The 19853-nt window shown below is 38.6% G+C and overlaps 1 protein-coding gene and 1 pseudogene across 8 annotated transcripts in view; one reads left to right on the forward strand and one right to left on the reverse strand.

Moving 5' to 3' along the window:
• SIK3 (SIK family kinase 3) overlaps positions 1 to 19853 on the forward strand; it is a 237264-nt gene that overhangs the window by 16920 nt on the left and 200491 nt on the right. For 5 of the 8 annotated variants that reach the window (XM_028105779.2, XM_088017803.1, XM_088017802.1 and 2 more), the window contains exon 2: positions 15734 to 15799. The exons of the other annotated variants lie outside the window; for them this stretch is intronic. In XM_028105779.2, coding sequence (XP_027961580.2) covers positions 15734 to 15799 — 66 coding nt within the window. The remainder of the gene's footprint in view (positions 1 to 15733; positions 15800 to 19853) is intronic. 8 annotated transcript variants of the gene reach the window in all.
• Positions 15689 to 15759, reverse strand: LOC114211464 (U6 spliceosomal RNA; annotated as a pseudogene).

The raw sequence follows: 19853 nt of genomic DNA on the forward strand, positions 1-19853 counted from the left end.
TATTTATTAGTGATTTATCATTTAATTTGTCGATTGGTTATTTGTATGCTTGGAATTGTCTTATCCTTTGTCTACTTTTCTGTTGGGCTTTTTGGCCCATTCTCATTATTGTGCAATAGTTTTTTTAATATTAGGGAAATTAGTTACCTCTGAAAATATTACAGGTATGTTTCTGAGTTTGTCTTGTGACTTTGTGTATTTTTAAAAAAATATAAAATATAAACATTTTTATGTAGTCAGGTTTTTCTGTTTTTTTTACTTTATGGCTGCTCATGTGGTTTCCATCCTCATTCTAATCTTATAAAAATATTTACCCATGTTTTTGTCAAGTACTTTTATGGTTTTGTTTTTAAATTTAGATCTTTGCTTCATGTGGAATGCATTTTGGTTTAAAGTGAATGAGAAGGGGTCAGTTGTGGAATTTGCTGGAGTTGTAACTTTACATTTATTTTTGTGGTTATTAATAGTTTTCTTCTCTCACTGGACTGTAAGCTCTGTGAGGGCAATGGATGGTATAATTTTTTTCCCTTGTTCCTATTTTCAGTGTTGAGCACAGTGCCTGCCTCATGTGATGCCCTCCATTTACTGAATGAATGAATCTTTTCCTCCAAATGTCTAGCTTATTGTGTCAACAGAGTATCTTGAGTAGTTATTTCTTTTTTGATTTTAAAATGCAACTTTATTACAAAATCTCCCAATGCTTGAGTACATTTCCAGGCTCGTTTAATCCATTGATTGTACTTCTTTACTTGCTTTGAGACTGTGTAGCTTTAATTATTATAGCTTTCTCCTACTTAAATTGTATTTGGAAGGCCAGCCTCAAACAATCTTAAATATACCGGTTTGGGAAGCATTGTGATCTCCTTTAGTAAAACTTCTTGCTACCCCTTGGAAAACGTTCATTTAACTTACTGATTAAACATTTAATCTATTCTGAGAGTTAGCCTGCAAAGTGGAAATGATTTGCGGGTGTTACTTGCCGGAGTTTTTCTAGAATATGACATCCTTAGTTCTGGCCTTGAAATCCCTAGTGTCTTTTTAAAAACTCTGATTTTGTAATCTTGGGCATCTCTAGAAAAACATAACATTTTTCTCACAGTCTTTTAATGCAGAATACACAGAGCGGGTAGGTGGCCGCAAAGGCATCAGGAAGTTGTGTTGGCACCCAGCTGACTGCAAAGCAGATAGTGGAGAAGTTATTACTTAAAAGTGGTATATAGGGGCACCCAGGTGGCTCAGTTGGTTAAGCATCTGCCTTTGGTTCAGGTCATGATCTCAGGGTCCTGGGATTCAGCCCTGTGTTGGGCTCCCTGCTCAGGAGGGAGTCTGCTTCTCCTTCTCCCTCTGGCTCTCCCCTCCCCTCATGTGCTCTCCCCCTCTTTCTCTCTCGTTAATAAATAAATAAAAAATCTAAAAAACAAAAGTGGTTTACAGAATTCACTTCAGCGACCTTGATTTTTCACCTCATGCATGACACATTTCTTTCCTTTGGCATGCAGCTTTAGATTGATTCATTGGCTATGACTTGGGTGAAGTTCACGAAACATTGCTAACTAATCACTTTCTGTTTCTTTAGTGTACCCTCTGCTCTTAGACATTAGAAATTCTTGTAGTCTGAGATGGAATATTCTCTTGGGATTTTCTGTCCGGCTGTCCTTATGCAGGAACCAACATTAGGGTCTTATGAGTGTTAGAGAAGTTTAAAAGTTTAATGTCTGGGGAACAGAGCTAATGGAACAGAGTGTACCAATTGTTAAAGAATCCTTGCTTTCTTTTCTATTGGAACATTATTCCAGAGTGCTTCAACAAAACTCTTAATTGTAAATAACTGCTGATTTACAAGTGTATTTTCAGACGATTACCCATTTTCTTTGAAAAAAAAATAGCAGCGGTTTTGTTAAGCTCTTTCAGACTTTTCCTCAATAAGCCTAACCATGGATTCTAGAAGTATTAAAGTAGGAAAATACTCAAGTAGGTTTGTTTGGGACCCTTAGTCTCCACCCTGGAATTAAATACCACTGAAAATAACCCCGGAATGAAGGGTTTTTGTGTGGCAGGACTAGTGGACTTACACGATTCTTCCTCTCACAAGTCTCTGTTGATGGAAAATGGGCTTACTTTTCTTTTAGTTGTGTTCTTGACTTTTCTCAATGCTAGTCTTAACTGTGAGATTTTGAGGTGGTTAACTGTTCGAGCACACCAATGAACAGCTTGTTAGTAGATGTTATCTCATGTTGATTAGGTACTCTTGAGAGTTACTGTACTTGCAAAACACCTGTCTGTATTTGAGCTGTGGTAGGTGGTTGGCTTTTGTGTTTGACTGGAGATTTGCTCCAAGGAAAGCAAATAGCAGTTGGAAAAAGGGAGAAGGGAAAAGAAGGAGTCAGCAAATTTCTGTATGCTTTCATTGAAGAGGTTTCCCAATTAGAAAGCTTTTGTAAGCTTGACCTTCTTGTACAGAAGTAACCCAGAGTTTCATTAGGTATTCCATTGAGGTTTTGGAGCTCTGTGCCAGAAAGTGAGAACCAAGGTTGGATGTGAAAGGAATATTCAGAGGTTGAAGCTCATGGTCAACAAAGTGCTACTTCATAGGCTGGGTCCAAAAATAACCTGCCTGCCATAGGAGAGCGAGCACGGAGGTAGCGCCTACTGCTGTTTGGAGCAGTGTTGTAGGTCCTGTTATGTCATCCCAGCATGATTAAAGTCAAGTTTAAGGCAATATCACTTAAAACTTAGGTTTGGGAGAATGTTGCCTCCGTCAGTCTTACCCCATGGAAGAGTTATTTTACAAGGTTTGGAAGGAGTACTTTTCTGCCACATTGGAGGATATTAACATAATTTACTCTTATCTAAATAGGGGGTTGGCCTGCATCATAGCCTTCGAGTGGTTGAGTTGCAAATTAATGATTTGCATGGATCCTGTGGTCAGTCTTCAGTAATTAAGAGACAGAACTTAGTCTTTGGTTCGGAAAAGTTAGCATTGGAATGGATCCCTGAACCAGCCCTGAAAGTTGGAAATGTTATGATCCAGAGGTCCCTTCTAGGGCACACAGTAGAACTCTAAAGACAGTAAGTTTTAGGAGTTTATAAATAATGTTGACTGTGGAAATGCATAGCACACAGATGTAAAATTAGCAAGTCAGGAAGTTTTTTTTTTTTTTTAAAGATTTTATTTATTTATTTGACAGAGAAAGACACAGTGAGAGAGGGAACACAAGCAGGGGGAGTGGGAGAGGGAGAAGCAGGCTTCCCGCAGAGCAGAGAGCCTGATGCGGGGCTCGATCCCAGGACCCTGGGATCATGACCTGAGCCAAAGGCAGACGCTAACGCCTGAGCCACCCAGGCACCCCAGGAAGTTTGACTAGGAGGAATAAATTAACTCTAGTCACTTGATGAAATGAGATCATGGAAGGGAACATAGTTTGTGTTAGGCGGTGGTAATTGTGATGTTGAGGCTGGCCCAGGAAATGAGTTGTCAGGTGTGCCGTCATCCTTATTAATGGTCCCTATTATTTCTTAGGTTTATAGTTGCACGAAGAGATGATTTTCCAACCCCATCTAGGGGTTCAAAAATGTACGAGCTACAAAAGAGTGAAATACAGAGAAAAGTTTCCTGCCCCCTCATACCCTATAACCATCCAGATCTCTTTCCCATAGGCGGTCAGTATTCAGTGTCTTATATATCCTGAGATATTTTATGTATATATAAGTAAATGTGTATATCTATTTACTGTACTCCTCTTTTAAAACAAATTGTAGTAAATTCTACACACTAGTCTGTGTCTTTTTTCACGATTATATCTTGAGGATTATTACATGGAACTGTATAAGGAGTTTTCTGATTAAAAAGAAATGCTTTACAGTATTCCCATGAAAGAATGTTATCATTTTTTTTTACGTTGGTCCCCTTGTGGATGACTGAGTTATATTGAACCTTGCTAATATAAATAATACTAGAGGATTTTAAGAAATATATTAGGGTTTTATATTCAAAAGTAAATGTTTTAAGTCATAGTAGAAACTTGTTACAGTATAATAGTATCTCAGTTCTGTATAACATGTTCATAAATGTCGTATTTGAGTCTTACTGCAATCCTGTGAGTTAAGTTCAGCATTTGACCCAGAAGGCAGTAGATATCCCTTCAGGACTAGTTTGAGGGGCAGAGGTAGAGGTAGAAGAACCAAGGTCTTCTGACTCCCATTGGATATCTTTTCACTTTACCCAAAATGCAGCTGTTCCTGCCAGGAAGTAGGGAAGTGGTGGTGGGAGAATAATATGAAATAAAACTGGATGAGTCAAGCTTAAGACAGAGGGATGGACCTGTCATTCTAAAATCAGGATCCCGTTTGCCAGGGCAGAGAGGGGCTGGGTATCTGCTTGTGACACAGACATAAAGGCATTTAGGCACTGGCAGAACATCATGGGTTGACTGCCTTCTTGGAGTATGGTAGTAAGGTAAGCCAAAACATAGTGGTTCTTAGAGAAACTGGAGGCTTTCAGAGTTTCCTAGGATAGGCTGGGGAAAAAACATTATTTAAGATCTGTTAGGGGAATGCATTTGGCATAGGTCATAAAACAGAAACAGGCAATAAAAAAAAAAAAGAATTTTCTAGAGACCCCAGAGTCAGGGAGGGGATGGTAGTATGCTAATGGCAAGGGGATGGCTGTAATATTGGGTCATTTTTGGCTTCAAGACTGAGTACTGGGAGAGGGCCTTCTTCTAGAGACTAGTTGGAAATATAAGAGGGTAGGTAAGTCAGCCAACATCTGGACTAGAGTGAGCATCATGGAGGACAAAATCAGCATGATTCATGTTTTCGTCATATGGTTAATACTATTTGGAAATTCGACTATAGGCCTGGTTATTAGTCCTCCATCATAATTACCATATGCTAAGTGCTCACCGTGTTCTGGATACTTAATATAATGCAGGCTAACCTCTCAACAACTTTGCAAAGAATCTGTTGTTACACCTAATTGAGGAAGTTGAGGTTAATTATGTAACTTGTCCAAGGTCACATATCTTTTTAGTGGTAGAGTTATAAGTAGGTCAGCATGACTCTAGTGCTTTTTGTTCTTTCCATGATACTAGGCATTAGGCACCAAAATTGAACAATGGAATTCTAAATAACCAGAATTCTGTCACTGTCATTGTAACTGTTAATATGTAACCAGACACCTTGCCTGTTACAGATGCTTTAGGCTGAAAGAGTGGAAGGAATGCTAGGGGAAAAAAACGGCCCTTGGAGATGCTAAGAACTGACCAGACTCACTCTGAATAAGCATATAATTTAAATTAAAGTCGTGCTCTTGCCATGCGTGTGTAGCTTTAAGTAAAATTCTCCAGTGTCCCCTTCCCCCATTAGATTGCTCTTTCTGAAATCTTCTCTATAGAGATTATATAGCTGCCAGAAGACTGTAGCTGGGGGTAGCCAGGACCTACAACTTTTTTGTGGTAGAATGTCTGGGGAATCAATATACAATAAGACCACTCACTGTAATTATGAATTCTCCTATTGTGAAGTTTGAGGGAGAGTAAGAATCTTCTTGACTTAACAGATTTTGGCTTATAAACTTCAGACTCAACTAGATTTTATTCCCTCAGTCCTTTAACATTATCCTGCAAAATATTGGAGAATACTTACTGGATAATTCTTTTGATTTACTTCAATGACCATTGTAATGGAGTGTTAATATGGGAGGTTGACAGTTTGGTGAAATAATCACCTGGAAGCTGTGATTCAGCATTAGTCACTGGCTTTTCTGCTAGGTTACACTCCCCTATCTCTCAACTTAATTGTGGTGAGTCTCAGGCATTTGATTACACAATATCAAAGAAACTGACCTTAGTGATAACCCAGGCACATTTCCAGATAGTAAAAATATTCAGGGAAAGAAATTCATCTGCATTAGCTAGTGGTATTAGTTCTCTAGAGAAATGTTAGTACATTTTCCAGGTTATGTCCTAGAATATGACAAGGATGAATGACCATCTTAGGAAAAATGGCCATTTGCACTGTTAGTGTTCTTGAAAAGTGGAAGTGCAACCGAATGTGCTTTCTGTACATGTTCATTTTCGTACTTAATAATATGGGATCAGTTTTATATCTCTCTTGGCTAACTTGTAAAACCATGGATGATTTGGGTTCAGTGTACCTGCTTTACCTAATTTCTCACCATTATGTGTTTCCTCACTGTCTCATAAAATTGCCACGTTTAATCTTTCATTAAAAAAATTTTTTTTTCTGGAATGCCTGTTCTTTGTTTCTTCCCTTCTTTCCTTCCCTCTATTTATCCTTCTTGTCATCCACCAATATTTGAGTGTCTCCTGAGTTCCAGGCACTGTAGCAGGCATTGAGATGGGGTGGTGAACAAGAGAAAGCCACGGTCTCTGCCCACAGGAGCTTACAGTCTATCCTGGTGTTACTGGTTCCTAACCTGACCTGCCTTCAAGGTTTAGCTATTCTTCTGACCTTTATATAATCCTCCTGGACTTCTTTAGCCCTCGCTGACCCATCTCTTCCGTGAGCTACAGTACTTTTAAATTTGATTCACACAATGTAGTGCTTAGTGACATCTCATACTGTGGGCTGATTGTTGAAGTGGCTTAGTCTCCTCTTACCAGCTTACCAGCCTCTTACACTTACCAGTGTAAGTTCCTTTTTTTTTTTTTAAGATTTTATTTATTTGACAGAGAGACACAGCGAGAGAGGGAACACAAGCAGGGGGAGTGGGAGAGAGAGAAGCAGGCTTCCCGCGAAGCCGGGAGCCCAATGCGGGGCTCGATCCCAGGACCCTGGGATCATGACCTGAGCCGAAGGCAGATGCTAACGCCTGAGCCACCAGGCACCCCCTGGAGTGTAAGTTCCTTAAAGGCAGAGACAGTCCTGTCTTTTTTTCCTCCATAACCCTGAGCCCAAGTAAGTGGGTGATAAAAGTGTTTTGATTCACCCTGCCCTGCTGAATGTCCAAGTTACATTAGAAGTCATTGTGAAGATTATGCTTTTATATTTTTAATTTGTATTTCTAAAAAAGATTTATTTATTTATTTTAGAGAGAGCAAGCGAGCAGGGAGAGGGGCAGAGGGAGAAGAAAAGAATCTCAAGCAGAGCTGAGCGCAGAGCCCAACATGGGGCTTCATCTCACAACCCGAGATCATGACCTGAGCTGAAATCAGGAGTTGGATGTTGCCAACTGAGCCACCCAGGCACTCCTATGCTTTTGTTAAAAAAATTTTAATTCTTCCCAGTTGTTTGCCTATTTGCTGTTTCTCTTAATCTGTGTTGAGGATGAACGAAAATGATTCCACTGATTCACTATCCGCATTTGTATTATTTTCTACTGGAGAGTTTGTATTTGAGCTGATATTGCACACCTTCTTATCTGGTTCCCCTTGTGACTAATGAGGGATGAAGTTCATGGCTAAGGAATGCAGCTAACCTAATGTTGATCTCTCAGCACTGTGCTTGTAATCTTTTAGGCTTAGATGTCCCACCAACTATTTATTAACTCACTTAAAATGGGAAGCAGACAATGTAGTAACTTAAAATTTAAAATTGAGCTCCTCAAAAAGAGTAATAGAAATGGGAAATAATCTCTTAATGGGGCCTACATTATTTATATTTATATAATGTTAGAACTCAGAACTCTTCCTGAGTAATAAGTGAAATATGGCAACTTAACTGTAAGGAAGGAGGCTGGATCATTGGATTAACTGTTTTTCTGAATGTGCTAAAAGCTCTGAGGTAATGGCACTTCAGTGTTGGGAATAAGAAGGAATATTTTCTTTATTGAGAAGGAGAGCAGAGGGTACTGGGAAAAGGAAATGCTTGTCTGCCTACACTTAAAAATTGAGACGATGAGTGTATTGAATTGAAGACCCTGGAGCAGGAGAAAAGGAAACCATTTTTCCTCTTGAGGTAATCCTGGTTCCTAACTTGAACAAACTGACTGTTAAAAAGAATTACATGACAATAGGGAGATTTGAACATTGACTGATATTTGATGTCAAGCAATTACAATCTTTTTAGGTGGAATGATAGGTGTGGTTATTTTCAAAAGAAAGAGTACTCACCTTTAGAAATATATGCTGAAGTACAGAGGGATAACATAATACGGTATCTGGGGTCTGCTGAGGAGAGGAAGAAGTGGTCAGGAGTCTAGAGTGCAGTGGCCATTTATTTATAATTGTTGTGGCTGGCTCATGGGCCCAGGAGGACCATTATACTGTTGCTCTCTACTCATGTAGGTTTAAAAGTTTCCATAATAAAAACAAAAAAGAACTGCACAAAAAACCCAAACGCCCAGCAACTTAGAGGTAGTAGAAGTGTCAAACCTACCCTTCTGCCTTCTTCCAGCTTGACTCCAGATAGGACAAGTGAGTCCCCAGATTGCTGCCGATGTTGCCCGGATGGGATGCAGTGCAGCTTTCTGTCCCTTCAAGTATCTGTCTGTAATGCAGCCTCACTGAGAGAGCTACAGTGTGGTAAGTTACAGCAGAAGGCATTCTGTCTGTAAGATGTGTCATTTTATGTAGGTGAAGATAATAAGGTTTAAAAAGCAAAATATAATTAGAGAATAGGAAAATACGGCATAAAATTAAATGCCATATTTTATAGTGCTGATTAAGCACCGAAAGAACACTGGATTAAGGATAAGCAGGGTTTTTTTTTGTTTGTATTTTTTAAGGATAAGCAAAATTTTTATTAGGCCAGTGGACTCTGGGATCACCTTTAAACAAAATATAGGAGTTGGATTGCTGATAGTAGTATGGGGTAAGCATGTCCAAGGAAGGAAGATATTATGTTTGAGGGAGAGTGGATGAATTTGGATTGATATATTTTATTTTATTTTATTAATTGTTTTAAAAATATTTAAGTAATCTCCACTCCTGATGTGGAGTTTGAACTCATGACCCCGAGATTAAGAGTAGCATGCTCTTTCGACTGAGCCAGCCAGGAACCCCTTATTTTATGATCATCATCATCATCATCATCATCATCATCATCATCATCATTTTAAAGATTTAATTTTATTTTTTATTTTTTAAAAAATATTTTATTTGTCAAAGAGAGAGAGGGAAAGAGCGCGTGCACGAGAGTGAGAGAGAGCACAAGCAGGGGGAGTGGCAGACAGAGGAAGAATCAGGCTCTCCGCTGAGCAGGGAGCCTGATGTAGGACTTGATCTCAGGACCCCGGGATCATGACCTGAGCCGAAGGCAGACTCTTAACCGACTGAGCCACCCAGGCGTCCCTAAAGATTTTATTTTTAAGTAGTCTCTACACTCACTGTGGGGCTCAAACTCATAACCCCAAGATCAAGAGTTGCATGCTCTGCAGACTGAGCCAGCCAGGCGCCCCTAGATTGGTATATTTTAGATAAATTGGATGGGCTGGGTTTATAAAAGACATGATTTTTTAGCTGAGGCATTTGGACTTGATCTTATAGGCTATAGGGAGCCATTTTTGACTCTTAAGGTACCTAATTATTAATTTGATTTGATGATAATATAGTATATTATTAGTTGCATGCTTTTGCACAGAGAATATAACTTGACTGTATAATTTTAAAATTCTTTTTCACATAAATTTTTATTTCTGTAGTGCCCCAAAGGACTATTCAGGGACCAGAATTAATATTTCTATTTAAAAAAAGGGAGGGAGGTGCCTGGGTGGTTTAGTCAGTTAGGCATCTGCCTTCGGCTCAGGTCATGATCCCAGGGTCCTGGGATTCAGTCCCACATCGGGATCCCTGCTCAGCAGGGGAGTCTGCTTCTCCCTCTCCCTCTGCTGCTCCCCCTGCTTGTGCTCTCTCTCTCTGTCAAATAAATAAATAAAATCTTAAAAAAAAAAAAGGAAGGACACCGAGGTACTCAGAGTTAGTGACCTTAATAAAATGTGAGTCATTGGCAGATCTGGGTTCAGATCTGATATATTGGGTTCTGAGCTCCTTCTACACACTTTACTTATTTAAAAGTAATGGTTTTCCACATGACTGGTTTTCTTTTTTGAGATGTGTGGTACATATAGGTAATGTTGACCCTAGGCATTTATTGCCTTTTCTTACCTACCTTTTTCCTGGGAATATATATATATATATATATATATATATTTGTTCTGTATTTTTTTTGTGGTTCTAGCCAGTTTTTCCCAAGCATTTCAAAACCCAGCACTTTTTTTCCCCTCTCGTGCCAGTTTGTTGGGTGGTAGTTTGATTGCCATTGATAAATCTGCCCACTGTAATGTTGTGCCCCGGACTCGTGCTTCTGATTGCTACCGCTATGTATCCTGCTTCCCTTCCGCCCCTGCAGTTTATAAAATGGGATAATAATCCCAGCCTTTTCTGAGCTTCTTTGTAAGAGTGTCAAAGATTTGAAAGTAATCTAGTGGAAGGTACTATAAACATCTTAAGAAACACTATAATGTTATAGATTTCCCCCGCAAAATAACATTTTAATCAACTTAAGACATAATTTGCATTCAATAAAATTGAACCATCTTAAGTATACAGTTTGCATTTTGACAAATATATACAGTCATGTAATGACCACACTATCAATATGTAGAACTTTGCTATTATCCCCAAAAGTTCCTTTAGTGCCCTTTGCATTCATTCCCACTCCCGCCTTCAGCCCCAGAAAACCCCTAATTTGCTGTCACTGTGGGTTATCTTTGCCTATTCTGGAATTTCACGTAAATGACCTGAACCAGGAGGTTTCAGTATCTGTTCACTGTTGGAGCGCCTGGGTGGCTCATTCAGTTAAGCTCAGGTCAGGATCCCCGTGTCCTCAGCAGGAGTCGGCTTCTCCCTTTCTCTCTGCCCCTCCCTTTGCTCATGCATGTGCTTTCTCTCTTTCTCAAATAAATAAAATCTTAAAAAAAAAGATTCATTCACTGTTGTTGTCTGTATCAGTAGTTTGTTACTTTTTATTGCTGAGGGGTGAATCTGAGTAATGTTTCATTATATGGCTATAACAGGATTTGTTTATCCATTTTTCTGTTGATGAACATGTGAATTGTTTCTAGTTTTTGGCTATTGTGAATAAAGCTACTAGGGACTTGATGTGGAACTTTGGGTAGACTTATGTTTTCATTTCTCTTGGGTAAACACCTTGGAGTGGGAGGACTGGGTCATATGGCTGGTAGGTGTGTGTTTAGCTTTTTAAGAAACTGCCAAATTGTCTTCCAAAGTGGCTGTATAAATTTACATTCTGTCTTGCAGTGTATGAGGGTTCTAGTTGCTCCATATCCTCACCAATGCTAGGATGAGAAAATTTTTGCCATTCTGATAGTTGTATATGCTATCTTGTGCTTTAAATTTACATTTTTTTAATGACTAATGATATTGACATCTTCTCATGGACTGACTTGCCAGCTGTGTATCTTTGGTGAAGTACTTGTTCAAAACTTTTGCCCGTTTTTAAAAATTGGGTGGTTTATTTTTTTAATGTTGAGTTTTGAGAATTCTTTGTATATTCTGGACACAAGTCATTTATCAGATAAATGCTTTGCAAAGATTTTCTTCCATTCTGCAGCTTATCTTTTCATCCCCTCGACAGTGTCTTTTTCTAAAAATTTTTTTATTGTTACGTTAATCACCATACATTACATCATTAGTTTTTGATGTAGTGTTCCATGATTCATTGTTTGTGCATAACACCCAGTGCTCCACGCAGAATGTGCCCTCTTCAATACCCATCACCAGGCTAACCCATCCCCCCACCCGCCTCCCCGCTAGAACCCTCAGTTTGTTTTTCAGAGTCCATCGTCTCTCATGGTTCGTCTCCCCCTCCGACTTACTCCCCTTCATTCTTCCCTTCCTGCTATCTTCTTCTTTTTCTTTTTTCTGAACATATGTTGCATTATTTGTTTCAGAGGTACAGATCTGTGATTCAACAGTCTTGCACAATTCACAGTGCTCACCATAGCACATACCCTCCCCAATGTCTACCACCCAGCCACCCCATCCCCCCCATCCCCCCACCACTCCAGCAACCCTCAGTGTGTTTCCTGAGATTAAGAATTCCTCATATAAGTGAGGTCATATGATACATGTCTTTCTCTGATTGACTTATTTCACTCAGCATAACACCCTCCAGTTCCATCCACGTTGTTGCAAATGGCAAGATCTCATTCCTTTTGATGGCTGCATAATATTCCATTGTGTATATATACCACATCTTCTTTATCCATTCATCTCGACAGTGTCTTTTAAGAGCAAGAATTTTTATTTTGAATTCCAGTTTATCCATTTGCTCTTTTACGAATTGTGCTTTTGGCATTGAGTCTTCATCCTGTCTTTTCATTTTTTAAAGTAATAAATTCGTTTGGAATTTATCAGACCAAGGCAGGAAGTCAAACCATATTTCATTTTTATGTTGGGTAAGATCACTAGAGACAAATTATTTTCTATGGGATCGATTCCTGAATTTTCTCAAGCACAAGTTTTCTAGCAATTAGAAGTCAAATGCAGTGCAGATATATTACTTTTTTTTTTTTAAAGATTTTATTTATTTATTTGACAGAGAGAGACAGCAAGAGAGGGAACACAAGCAGGGGGAGTGGGAGAGGGAGAAGCAGGTTTCCTGCCCAGCAGGGAGCCTGATGCGGGGCTTGATCCCAGAACCCTGGGACCGTGACCTGAGCTGAAGGCAGACGCTTAACTGACTGAGCCACCCACGTGCCCCACAGGTATGTTACTTAATAATATTTTGAGTGTTTCCAGAGAACTCAATTTGTAAGCTGTTTAATTACTGATTACCCATCCTTTTCTGTGAAAGAACATAAGTTCTATTTTAAGGTGCTTTTTCTAAAGGGTCTGTTGTAGGTATAAGAATCCACAAATCAAGATCTGTGTAGTAGCTATTAATCATAAAGTATAAAGTTCATTAAGAGAACATGCTCAGTCATATTGTTAATCCTAATTTGTGGTGGTACTGCTTGTCACTAGAAAAGAAATGTAAGCTCTTGTTAAATCCTAACCTACTACTGAGGGTAAAATGCCTTGTAGCATTTATTCTCTAAAGTGACTGTAATTAAAACACGTAGTACAGGTACACAGATAAGCACCCTCTGTCAAAAGTATATGTGAAGGGGCACCTGGCTGGCTCAGCAGGTAGAGCATGCAACTCTTGATCTTGGGGTTGTAAGTTCAAGCCCTACAGCAGGTGCAGAGATTACTTAAAAATAAAATCTTTTTATTTTATTTTTAATGGAGGAGTGGTGAACCAGCCTTTATTATCCAGTTTTGAGAGCCAGTAATCTCCAAGAATGAAGAAAAAGGAGTTAAGATTGGAAGCAGTAAATAGTATCCTGTTTCCATTTCAAATACTTTAAGAGATAATGACAAAGGCATAAGGTTGTATAATCTTTGGTGTCTCAGATGATAATGAAGTATGTTATAAATTAGATAAAACAAGCACTCTCAGTTGTTTAAAAAAATTTCTTGGTAGTTACTGACAGATTATACTTGAGAGGAAGCTTGAGTCTCAGCACAGAGGTGATTTCAGTATTACACATACTGAAGGACTTTGGCCTTAGTTTTGAACCTGCTTTCTCTTGACCAGTCTCTCTATGAATTCTCAATGCTGCACTCTTATTGCACACTTTTCCTAGACCTTCTTGATACCATGCTTACTGGCATGTGATAAAATTATCAGTGTACCTGAAGAGGTTTTTTTTGGCTGAATACAAGACACAGAGTGTGCAATTTCTAACCCTACTGACAAGGTCTGTCTCTCTCTCTTAAAAGACAAGGAATCTTAAGAGCCTTAACTAAGAATTTAAAACCTGGGTATGCTGTCCTCCTGATCATTTCTTTTTCACTCACATCTTTTTTTGGCAAATCAAAAAATTTGGCCAGAGGGATTGTTTACCTTTTGAAAAAAAAGAAACTAGATCCTGCAGTTTGTTTTGGTTGCAAATATCCGGGTAGCTGAATTTACATTGAGCAGAAGATGTTGCCCTGCTTAGTGGATGCTCTAGAAACCAAGAGACTCTGCCTGTTACATATATGGTGAAAGGTAGTGAATCTCTTCTTTCCTTTGTGGGGAGAATGCCAACCTCACTAATTTATGGCTTCATTGTAGTTATGTTCATATCTTCTGAGACGTGGCTACTGATTTTTAGATTCATTGTGTTTGAGTGACAGTTTTAGGGAAAGGGGAGGGTGTTTAGTTCCAAGAACTGGCAGTTTTTATCACTTTAATCAATTCAGGTCTAATGACATGAAGAATAGTTAGTATTGGGCAGATGTACCTGTAGTACATTTTGTTAAGTTTAAGTAGTAAAAAAAAAACCTTTAAGTAGTCATGTAATTCATTATAGCAGCTGAAAATTGTGTGTGTTGTAAGAAACCAGTGAAGCTAATTTCTGATTCACACAGAGCAGAAGAATTTAATATTCTAACTTCAGCAAAAGGCAACTAAAAAGCAACTTGAACCACTTTATGTGGCTTTCGATATGTAGGAATATTTTTTTCATCTTTCCTCATATGTTTTACTTCTTAGTCATTTACTTCCAGTAGTTTCCAAATTAGTTGAGGGAATTCAGGTGGTAACCGAGTTCCCTGTAGTACAAGATTTTCCTGCCGTGTATGTGAACCACTTTTTCTGGAAAAACCCTTCCATTGGCAGTCTTCTTGAGGGCATGTACTTCTCTACACTTAGTAATTTGGGGGCTGAAGCCTGTGTTTAGTCAGAGATGACAAATGGCTGAAAAAAATTTTTTTTCCAGTTTAGTGACTGAAAAATGATTCAGAATTGAAACTGAAGTGACTATGGAGTTACTTGCAGTTACTCTTCCACAGTTGCTGTCTGTTACTATTAGGCATATTTTGGACATGTGGTTTCCATTTCGATATTCTGTGTTACGTTGCTAAATTTCTTGTCTGGTTTAGACACTGCTTTTGGAAAATAGGTTGGAACTAGCTTTGAACAGAGGGCCACTAGAAATTGAACATTGTGGTCCCTTTGGGGAGGAGAAGTTGGCATATTTTTACTTAAAGGATTCTTAGGAAAATTTTGATAACAAAAATATATTTTCCACATGTTATAAGCTTTTGGGGTTAAGTGCTTGTTGAGAAAACCAGGAAGCTTGTGAAAATGTTCACCTTTAAAGTTAAAACTATCACTCAGTACTTTTTTCTTTTATAATTGAACAGAGGTAAGTTAAAAAAAAGAGCATGTTCATTGTAAAGAGTTCAGTGTATAGAAATTTATGAAGGAAAAAGTGCTTGCTCCACTCCCGATTTTACTCTCTAGAAATAACTGTTAACAGTTTGGTATATGTTCTTCCATATCTTTTTCAGTGCACATGCAAATATTTGTAGGTGGATTTGGGGGGTTTATTTTATTTTGTGCTATTGCAGCTTTTATAATTCAGTCTCTTTACATATATAAAATCTACTTTAATTTCCCCCACCCCCCATTTTTCGGTTAGTTTTTTGAAACGTTACTGCTCGTTTTTCTTAATCATGTGTAGGACTTTAAAAAGTCCTATGAGGTGATTAACATAACAATAAAAAATTTAAAGAGAAAAAAATAAAAAGTCCTATGTGGTTATTAACGCTTCATTATGTATGGTGTAAGTATTTTCTCTCATATAATTTGTCTTAACTTTTAACTTTTGTGGTATGTCTTTCGTTATTTAAAAGGTTTTATTTTACTTATTTTTTTTTACATGTCTATAAAAAATATGGAACATTTCACAAATTTGTGTGTCATCCTTCTGCAGGGGCCATGCTCATCCTCTATTGTTCTGCTGGGACTTCTGGGTTTTATGGTGTTCTCAGGAGTGCAGGTACCCACCTGAACAATAAAAATTCTCTAAGTTTTCTTCTAGTGCTTTGTAAATTTATTTTTAATATTTAGGTTTTAAATCCATTTGGAAAGTATTTTCAGTATAATGTGAGATAAGGATCTGGATTTAAAAAAAAATTTTGGTAGCCAGTTGTCCTAATTAGTTTATCACTTACGTACTTATTTGAAATGGTCTTATTAACATAGAAACTTATTTATTTAAAAAGATTTTATTTTTAAGTAATCTCTGCACCTGCTGTAGGGCTTGAACTTACAACCCCAAGATCAAGAGTAGCATGCTCTACCTGCTGAGCCAGCCAGGTGCCCCTTCACATATACTTTTGACAGAGGGTGCTTATCTGTGTACCTGTACTACGTGTTTTAATTACAGTCACTTTAGAGAATATTTTGAAATTTCCTTAACTACTACAGTTGATTCTCCCTCTCTTTTTAAAGTAGACTAATCATAATCATGAGCAAATAATAATTTGGACTCTCCCAATGCTTATGCTCCTTTTTTAGTGACAATGTTGAAGAATAGTTATGGTGATAATAATACCATCTAATATAGTGCTTCTCAACTTTATGTGTGCAGAAATTACCTGAGGGATCTTATTAAAATGCAGATTCAAGCAAGTGTGCTACTAGATGTTTACCCAAAGAATAAGGAATACTAATTCAAAGGGATACATGCACCCCGATGTTTACTGCAGCATTATCTACAATAGCCAAATTATGGAAACAGCCCAAGTGTCCATTGACTGATGAATGGATAAAGAAGATGTGGTGTGTATGTATGTATGTGTGTATATATATATATATATATATATATTTTCACACACACACACACACACACACACACTGGAATATTACTCAGCCATAAAAAAGAATGAAATCTTGCCATTTGCAATGACATAGATGGAGCTAGAGGGCATAAGGCTAAGTGAAATAAGGCAGAGAAAGACAAACCATACGGTTTCACTCATGTGGAATTTAATAAACAAAACAAGTGGGCAAAGGGAAAAAAGAGAGAAGGAAATTAAGAAAGACTCAACTATAGAGAACAAAGTGCTGGTTGGGGGGGATGGGTGAAGTAAGTGAAGGGCATTAAGGAGTGCACTTGTGATGAGCGCTGGGTCTTGTATGTAATTGTCGGATCACTGTATTGTACACCTGAAACTAATATTACACTGTATGTTAACTAACTGAAATTTAAATAAAACTTAAAAACAAAAGATGGCATGTCAAGAAAAATGCAGACTCAGTAGGTCTCGGGTAGGCCTGAGAGTCTGCATTTCTGACAAGACCCCATGTGATGTTGATTTATAGGTTTATAGACCTTTGCGTAACGGGGGGCTAATATTTGTTAAACACTTAATTCCAGTCACTATCCTTAGTGCTTTATGTGTATGAACTCAGTTAATCTTAACTCCATGGTGATGATGATCTCCTAGTTTACCAGTAGAGAAACTGAGATTTGGAGAAGTTTATGACTTGATCACAAGTCATAAGACATTACCAGTAGGTAGAAGAGCCGGACCCAGCTCAGGCAGAGTTGGCACCCTAAATCTCTTGAATAGATTTCCTCACCAATATCGGACATTATTTTCTCTTGTGTGACTCAAATAGTAATACCTCTAGTTTTTGTTTTAAATTAATAGACTTTATTTTTTGAGCAGATTTATAGAAATTGAGCAGAAAGTACAGAGAATTCCTGATACCCCCTTACCTCCCTCCCTCCCCCCCGTTCCCCCTAATACTAACATTTTGTGTTAGTGGGGTACATTTGTTACAGTTGATGAGCCGATATTGATATGTTATTATTAATTAAAGTCTGTAGTTTACATTTGGGTCCACATTTATTTTGTATAGTTCTGTGGGTTTGGGCAAATGCATGATGTCATGTATCTACCATTATAGTATCACACAGAATAGTTTCACTGCCTTAAGCATTTCCCACGCTCCCCCTAGTCATCTCCTCCCCCCCCCACTTGTCTTTTTGCCGCCTCCATAATTTTTCCTTTTCCAGAATGTGATATAGTTGGAATGGTACATTAGGTAGCCTCTTCAGATTGGCTACTTTCACTTAGCAATGTGCATTTAAACTTCCTTCCCGTCTCTTTGTGGCTTGATAGCTCCGTTCTTTTTATCACTGGATAGTATTCTATTGTCTGGATGTACCCCAGTTTATCCACTTACCTACTGAAGAACATCTGGATTGCTTCCACATTTTGGCAGTTATGAATGAAGCCGCTGTAAAATCCACATGCGGGTTTCAACTCTTTGGGTAAATACAAAGGGGCGTGATTGTTGGATCATATGGTAAGAGTATGTTTAGTTTTGTAAGAAACCACCAGACTGTCTTCCAAAGTGGCTGCTTGGTTTTGCATTCTCACCAGCAGTGAATGAGAGTTCCTGTTGCTCCACGGCCTTACTAGCATTTGGTGTTGTTGGGGCTTTGGATTTTTGCCATTCTAATAGGGGTGTAGCCGTATCTCCTTGTGGTTTTAATTTGCAATTCCACAGTAACATAGGATGTTGAGCATCTTTTCACATGCTTAGTTGCATGTGGGCAAAGGGAAAAACTTCACCATATCTTCTTTGGTGAAGTTTAGAGCTTTCGCCCATTTTTTAATTGTTTTCTGTGGTGGTCGGTTGTTTTTTTAGTGTTGCGTTTTAAGAGTTCTTAGAATATTCTGGATACCTGTCCTTAAATCAGATATATGTGTGGGTTTTTTTTTTTTTTTATCAGATATATGTTTTGCAAAGATTTTCTCCCAGGTTTTGGCTTGTCTATGTCTTTAGTTTTTACCGTTATGGTGATGCCCTCGAATTGCCCTCGAATTGTGACAGATAATCATCAAGTTAAGAAAGTTTCCTTTTTTTGTCTTTCTGAGAGCTTTTTTTCAGGAATGGTATTCAGGGAATCTTTGAAAATTATTGGGCTAAATAAATAGAGGAAGCTTTGTTATTAGCAAGGCATGCCTCTCTTATTCTGGATACTTAACAACACATTCCTTATGGTGCTGTATTTAAGAATGTAACTGAAAAGTTAATTCCTGGTCCTTATAAATAGTTTACTCTTACTCCTTCCCTGATCTCTTGTCTTTTTAATGTTTACGTCAGTTGCTTGTCCAACATCCTAATCTCATTCTGGCTTGATCTTTACTTCAGCTGTCTGTCTCTCCACTTGTCTGTAGCAATCTATTCCTGGGGCTGGTCAGACTGCCACCTCTGAAATCATAAATTTGGAAATTTGCTCTCTGAACACAATTTCCTGTCTTTTTAGTTCTGCCATTTGCTGAACTTACTCTCCGATTTCACGGAGGCCTCCAGCCCCTGAAATCTTGCTTGTCTCCAAATGTATGACATTCTTCCTGGCATCACTTTCGTCCACGTGGACATAGTTGGTCACTTTCAATGAGTCATATGTATCCTCAGTTCTCCTGCACCTTTGTTCCTCTGTCCCCCACGCGAGACCCATCTCCAGCTGTGGATTAACAATACTGCCCATTTTCTGTGTTCCCGATTTAGGGCCTGAAGAAATGATGGAATCGTGTTTATTTGTTCAGTTGCCAGCACGTGAGTTCTGCCCACATCTGTGCTTCTTATTCTTGTTAGTAGCCCTCTTTACTTGCCTGTAGCTGGCTTCATTTCTCCTTCACCAGAATGACTGTTCTTTCCAAATCTTTACTCATTTTTGGTGAGCTCACGCTCACCTCCCTCTATCACAGAAGACCCCATAGTCCAGTAAAGTGACCCTAAAAAAAAAAGAAAATCTATGGGGTGCGTGGGTGGCTCAGTCATTAAGCATCTGCCTTCGGCTCAGGTCACGATCCCAGGGTCCTGGGATCGAGCCCCGCATCGGGCTCCCTGCTCGGCGGGAAGCCTGCTTCTCCCTCTCCCACTCCCCCTGCTTGTGTTCCCTCTCTTGCTGTGTCTCTCTCTGTCAAATAAACAAATAAAATCTTAAAAAAAAAAAAAAAGAAAAACCCATGGGGCGCCTGGGTGGCTCAGTTGTTAAGCGTCTGCCTTCAGCTCAGGTCATGATCCCA

This window comes from Eumetopias jubatus, unplaced genomic scaffold (assembly GCF_037043125.1).
Source record: "Eumetopias jubatus isolate StellerSeaLion01/CBP00866 unplaced genomic scaffold, mEumJub1_p1.0 scaffold_13, whole genome shotgun sequence".
Taxonomy (NCBI): Eukaryota; Metazoa; Chordata; class Mammalia; order Carnivora; family Otariidae; genus Eumetopias; species Eumetopias jubatus.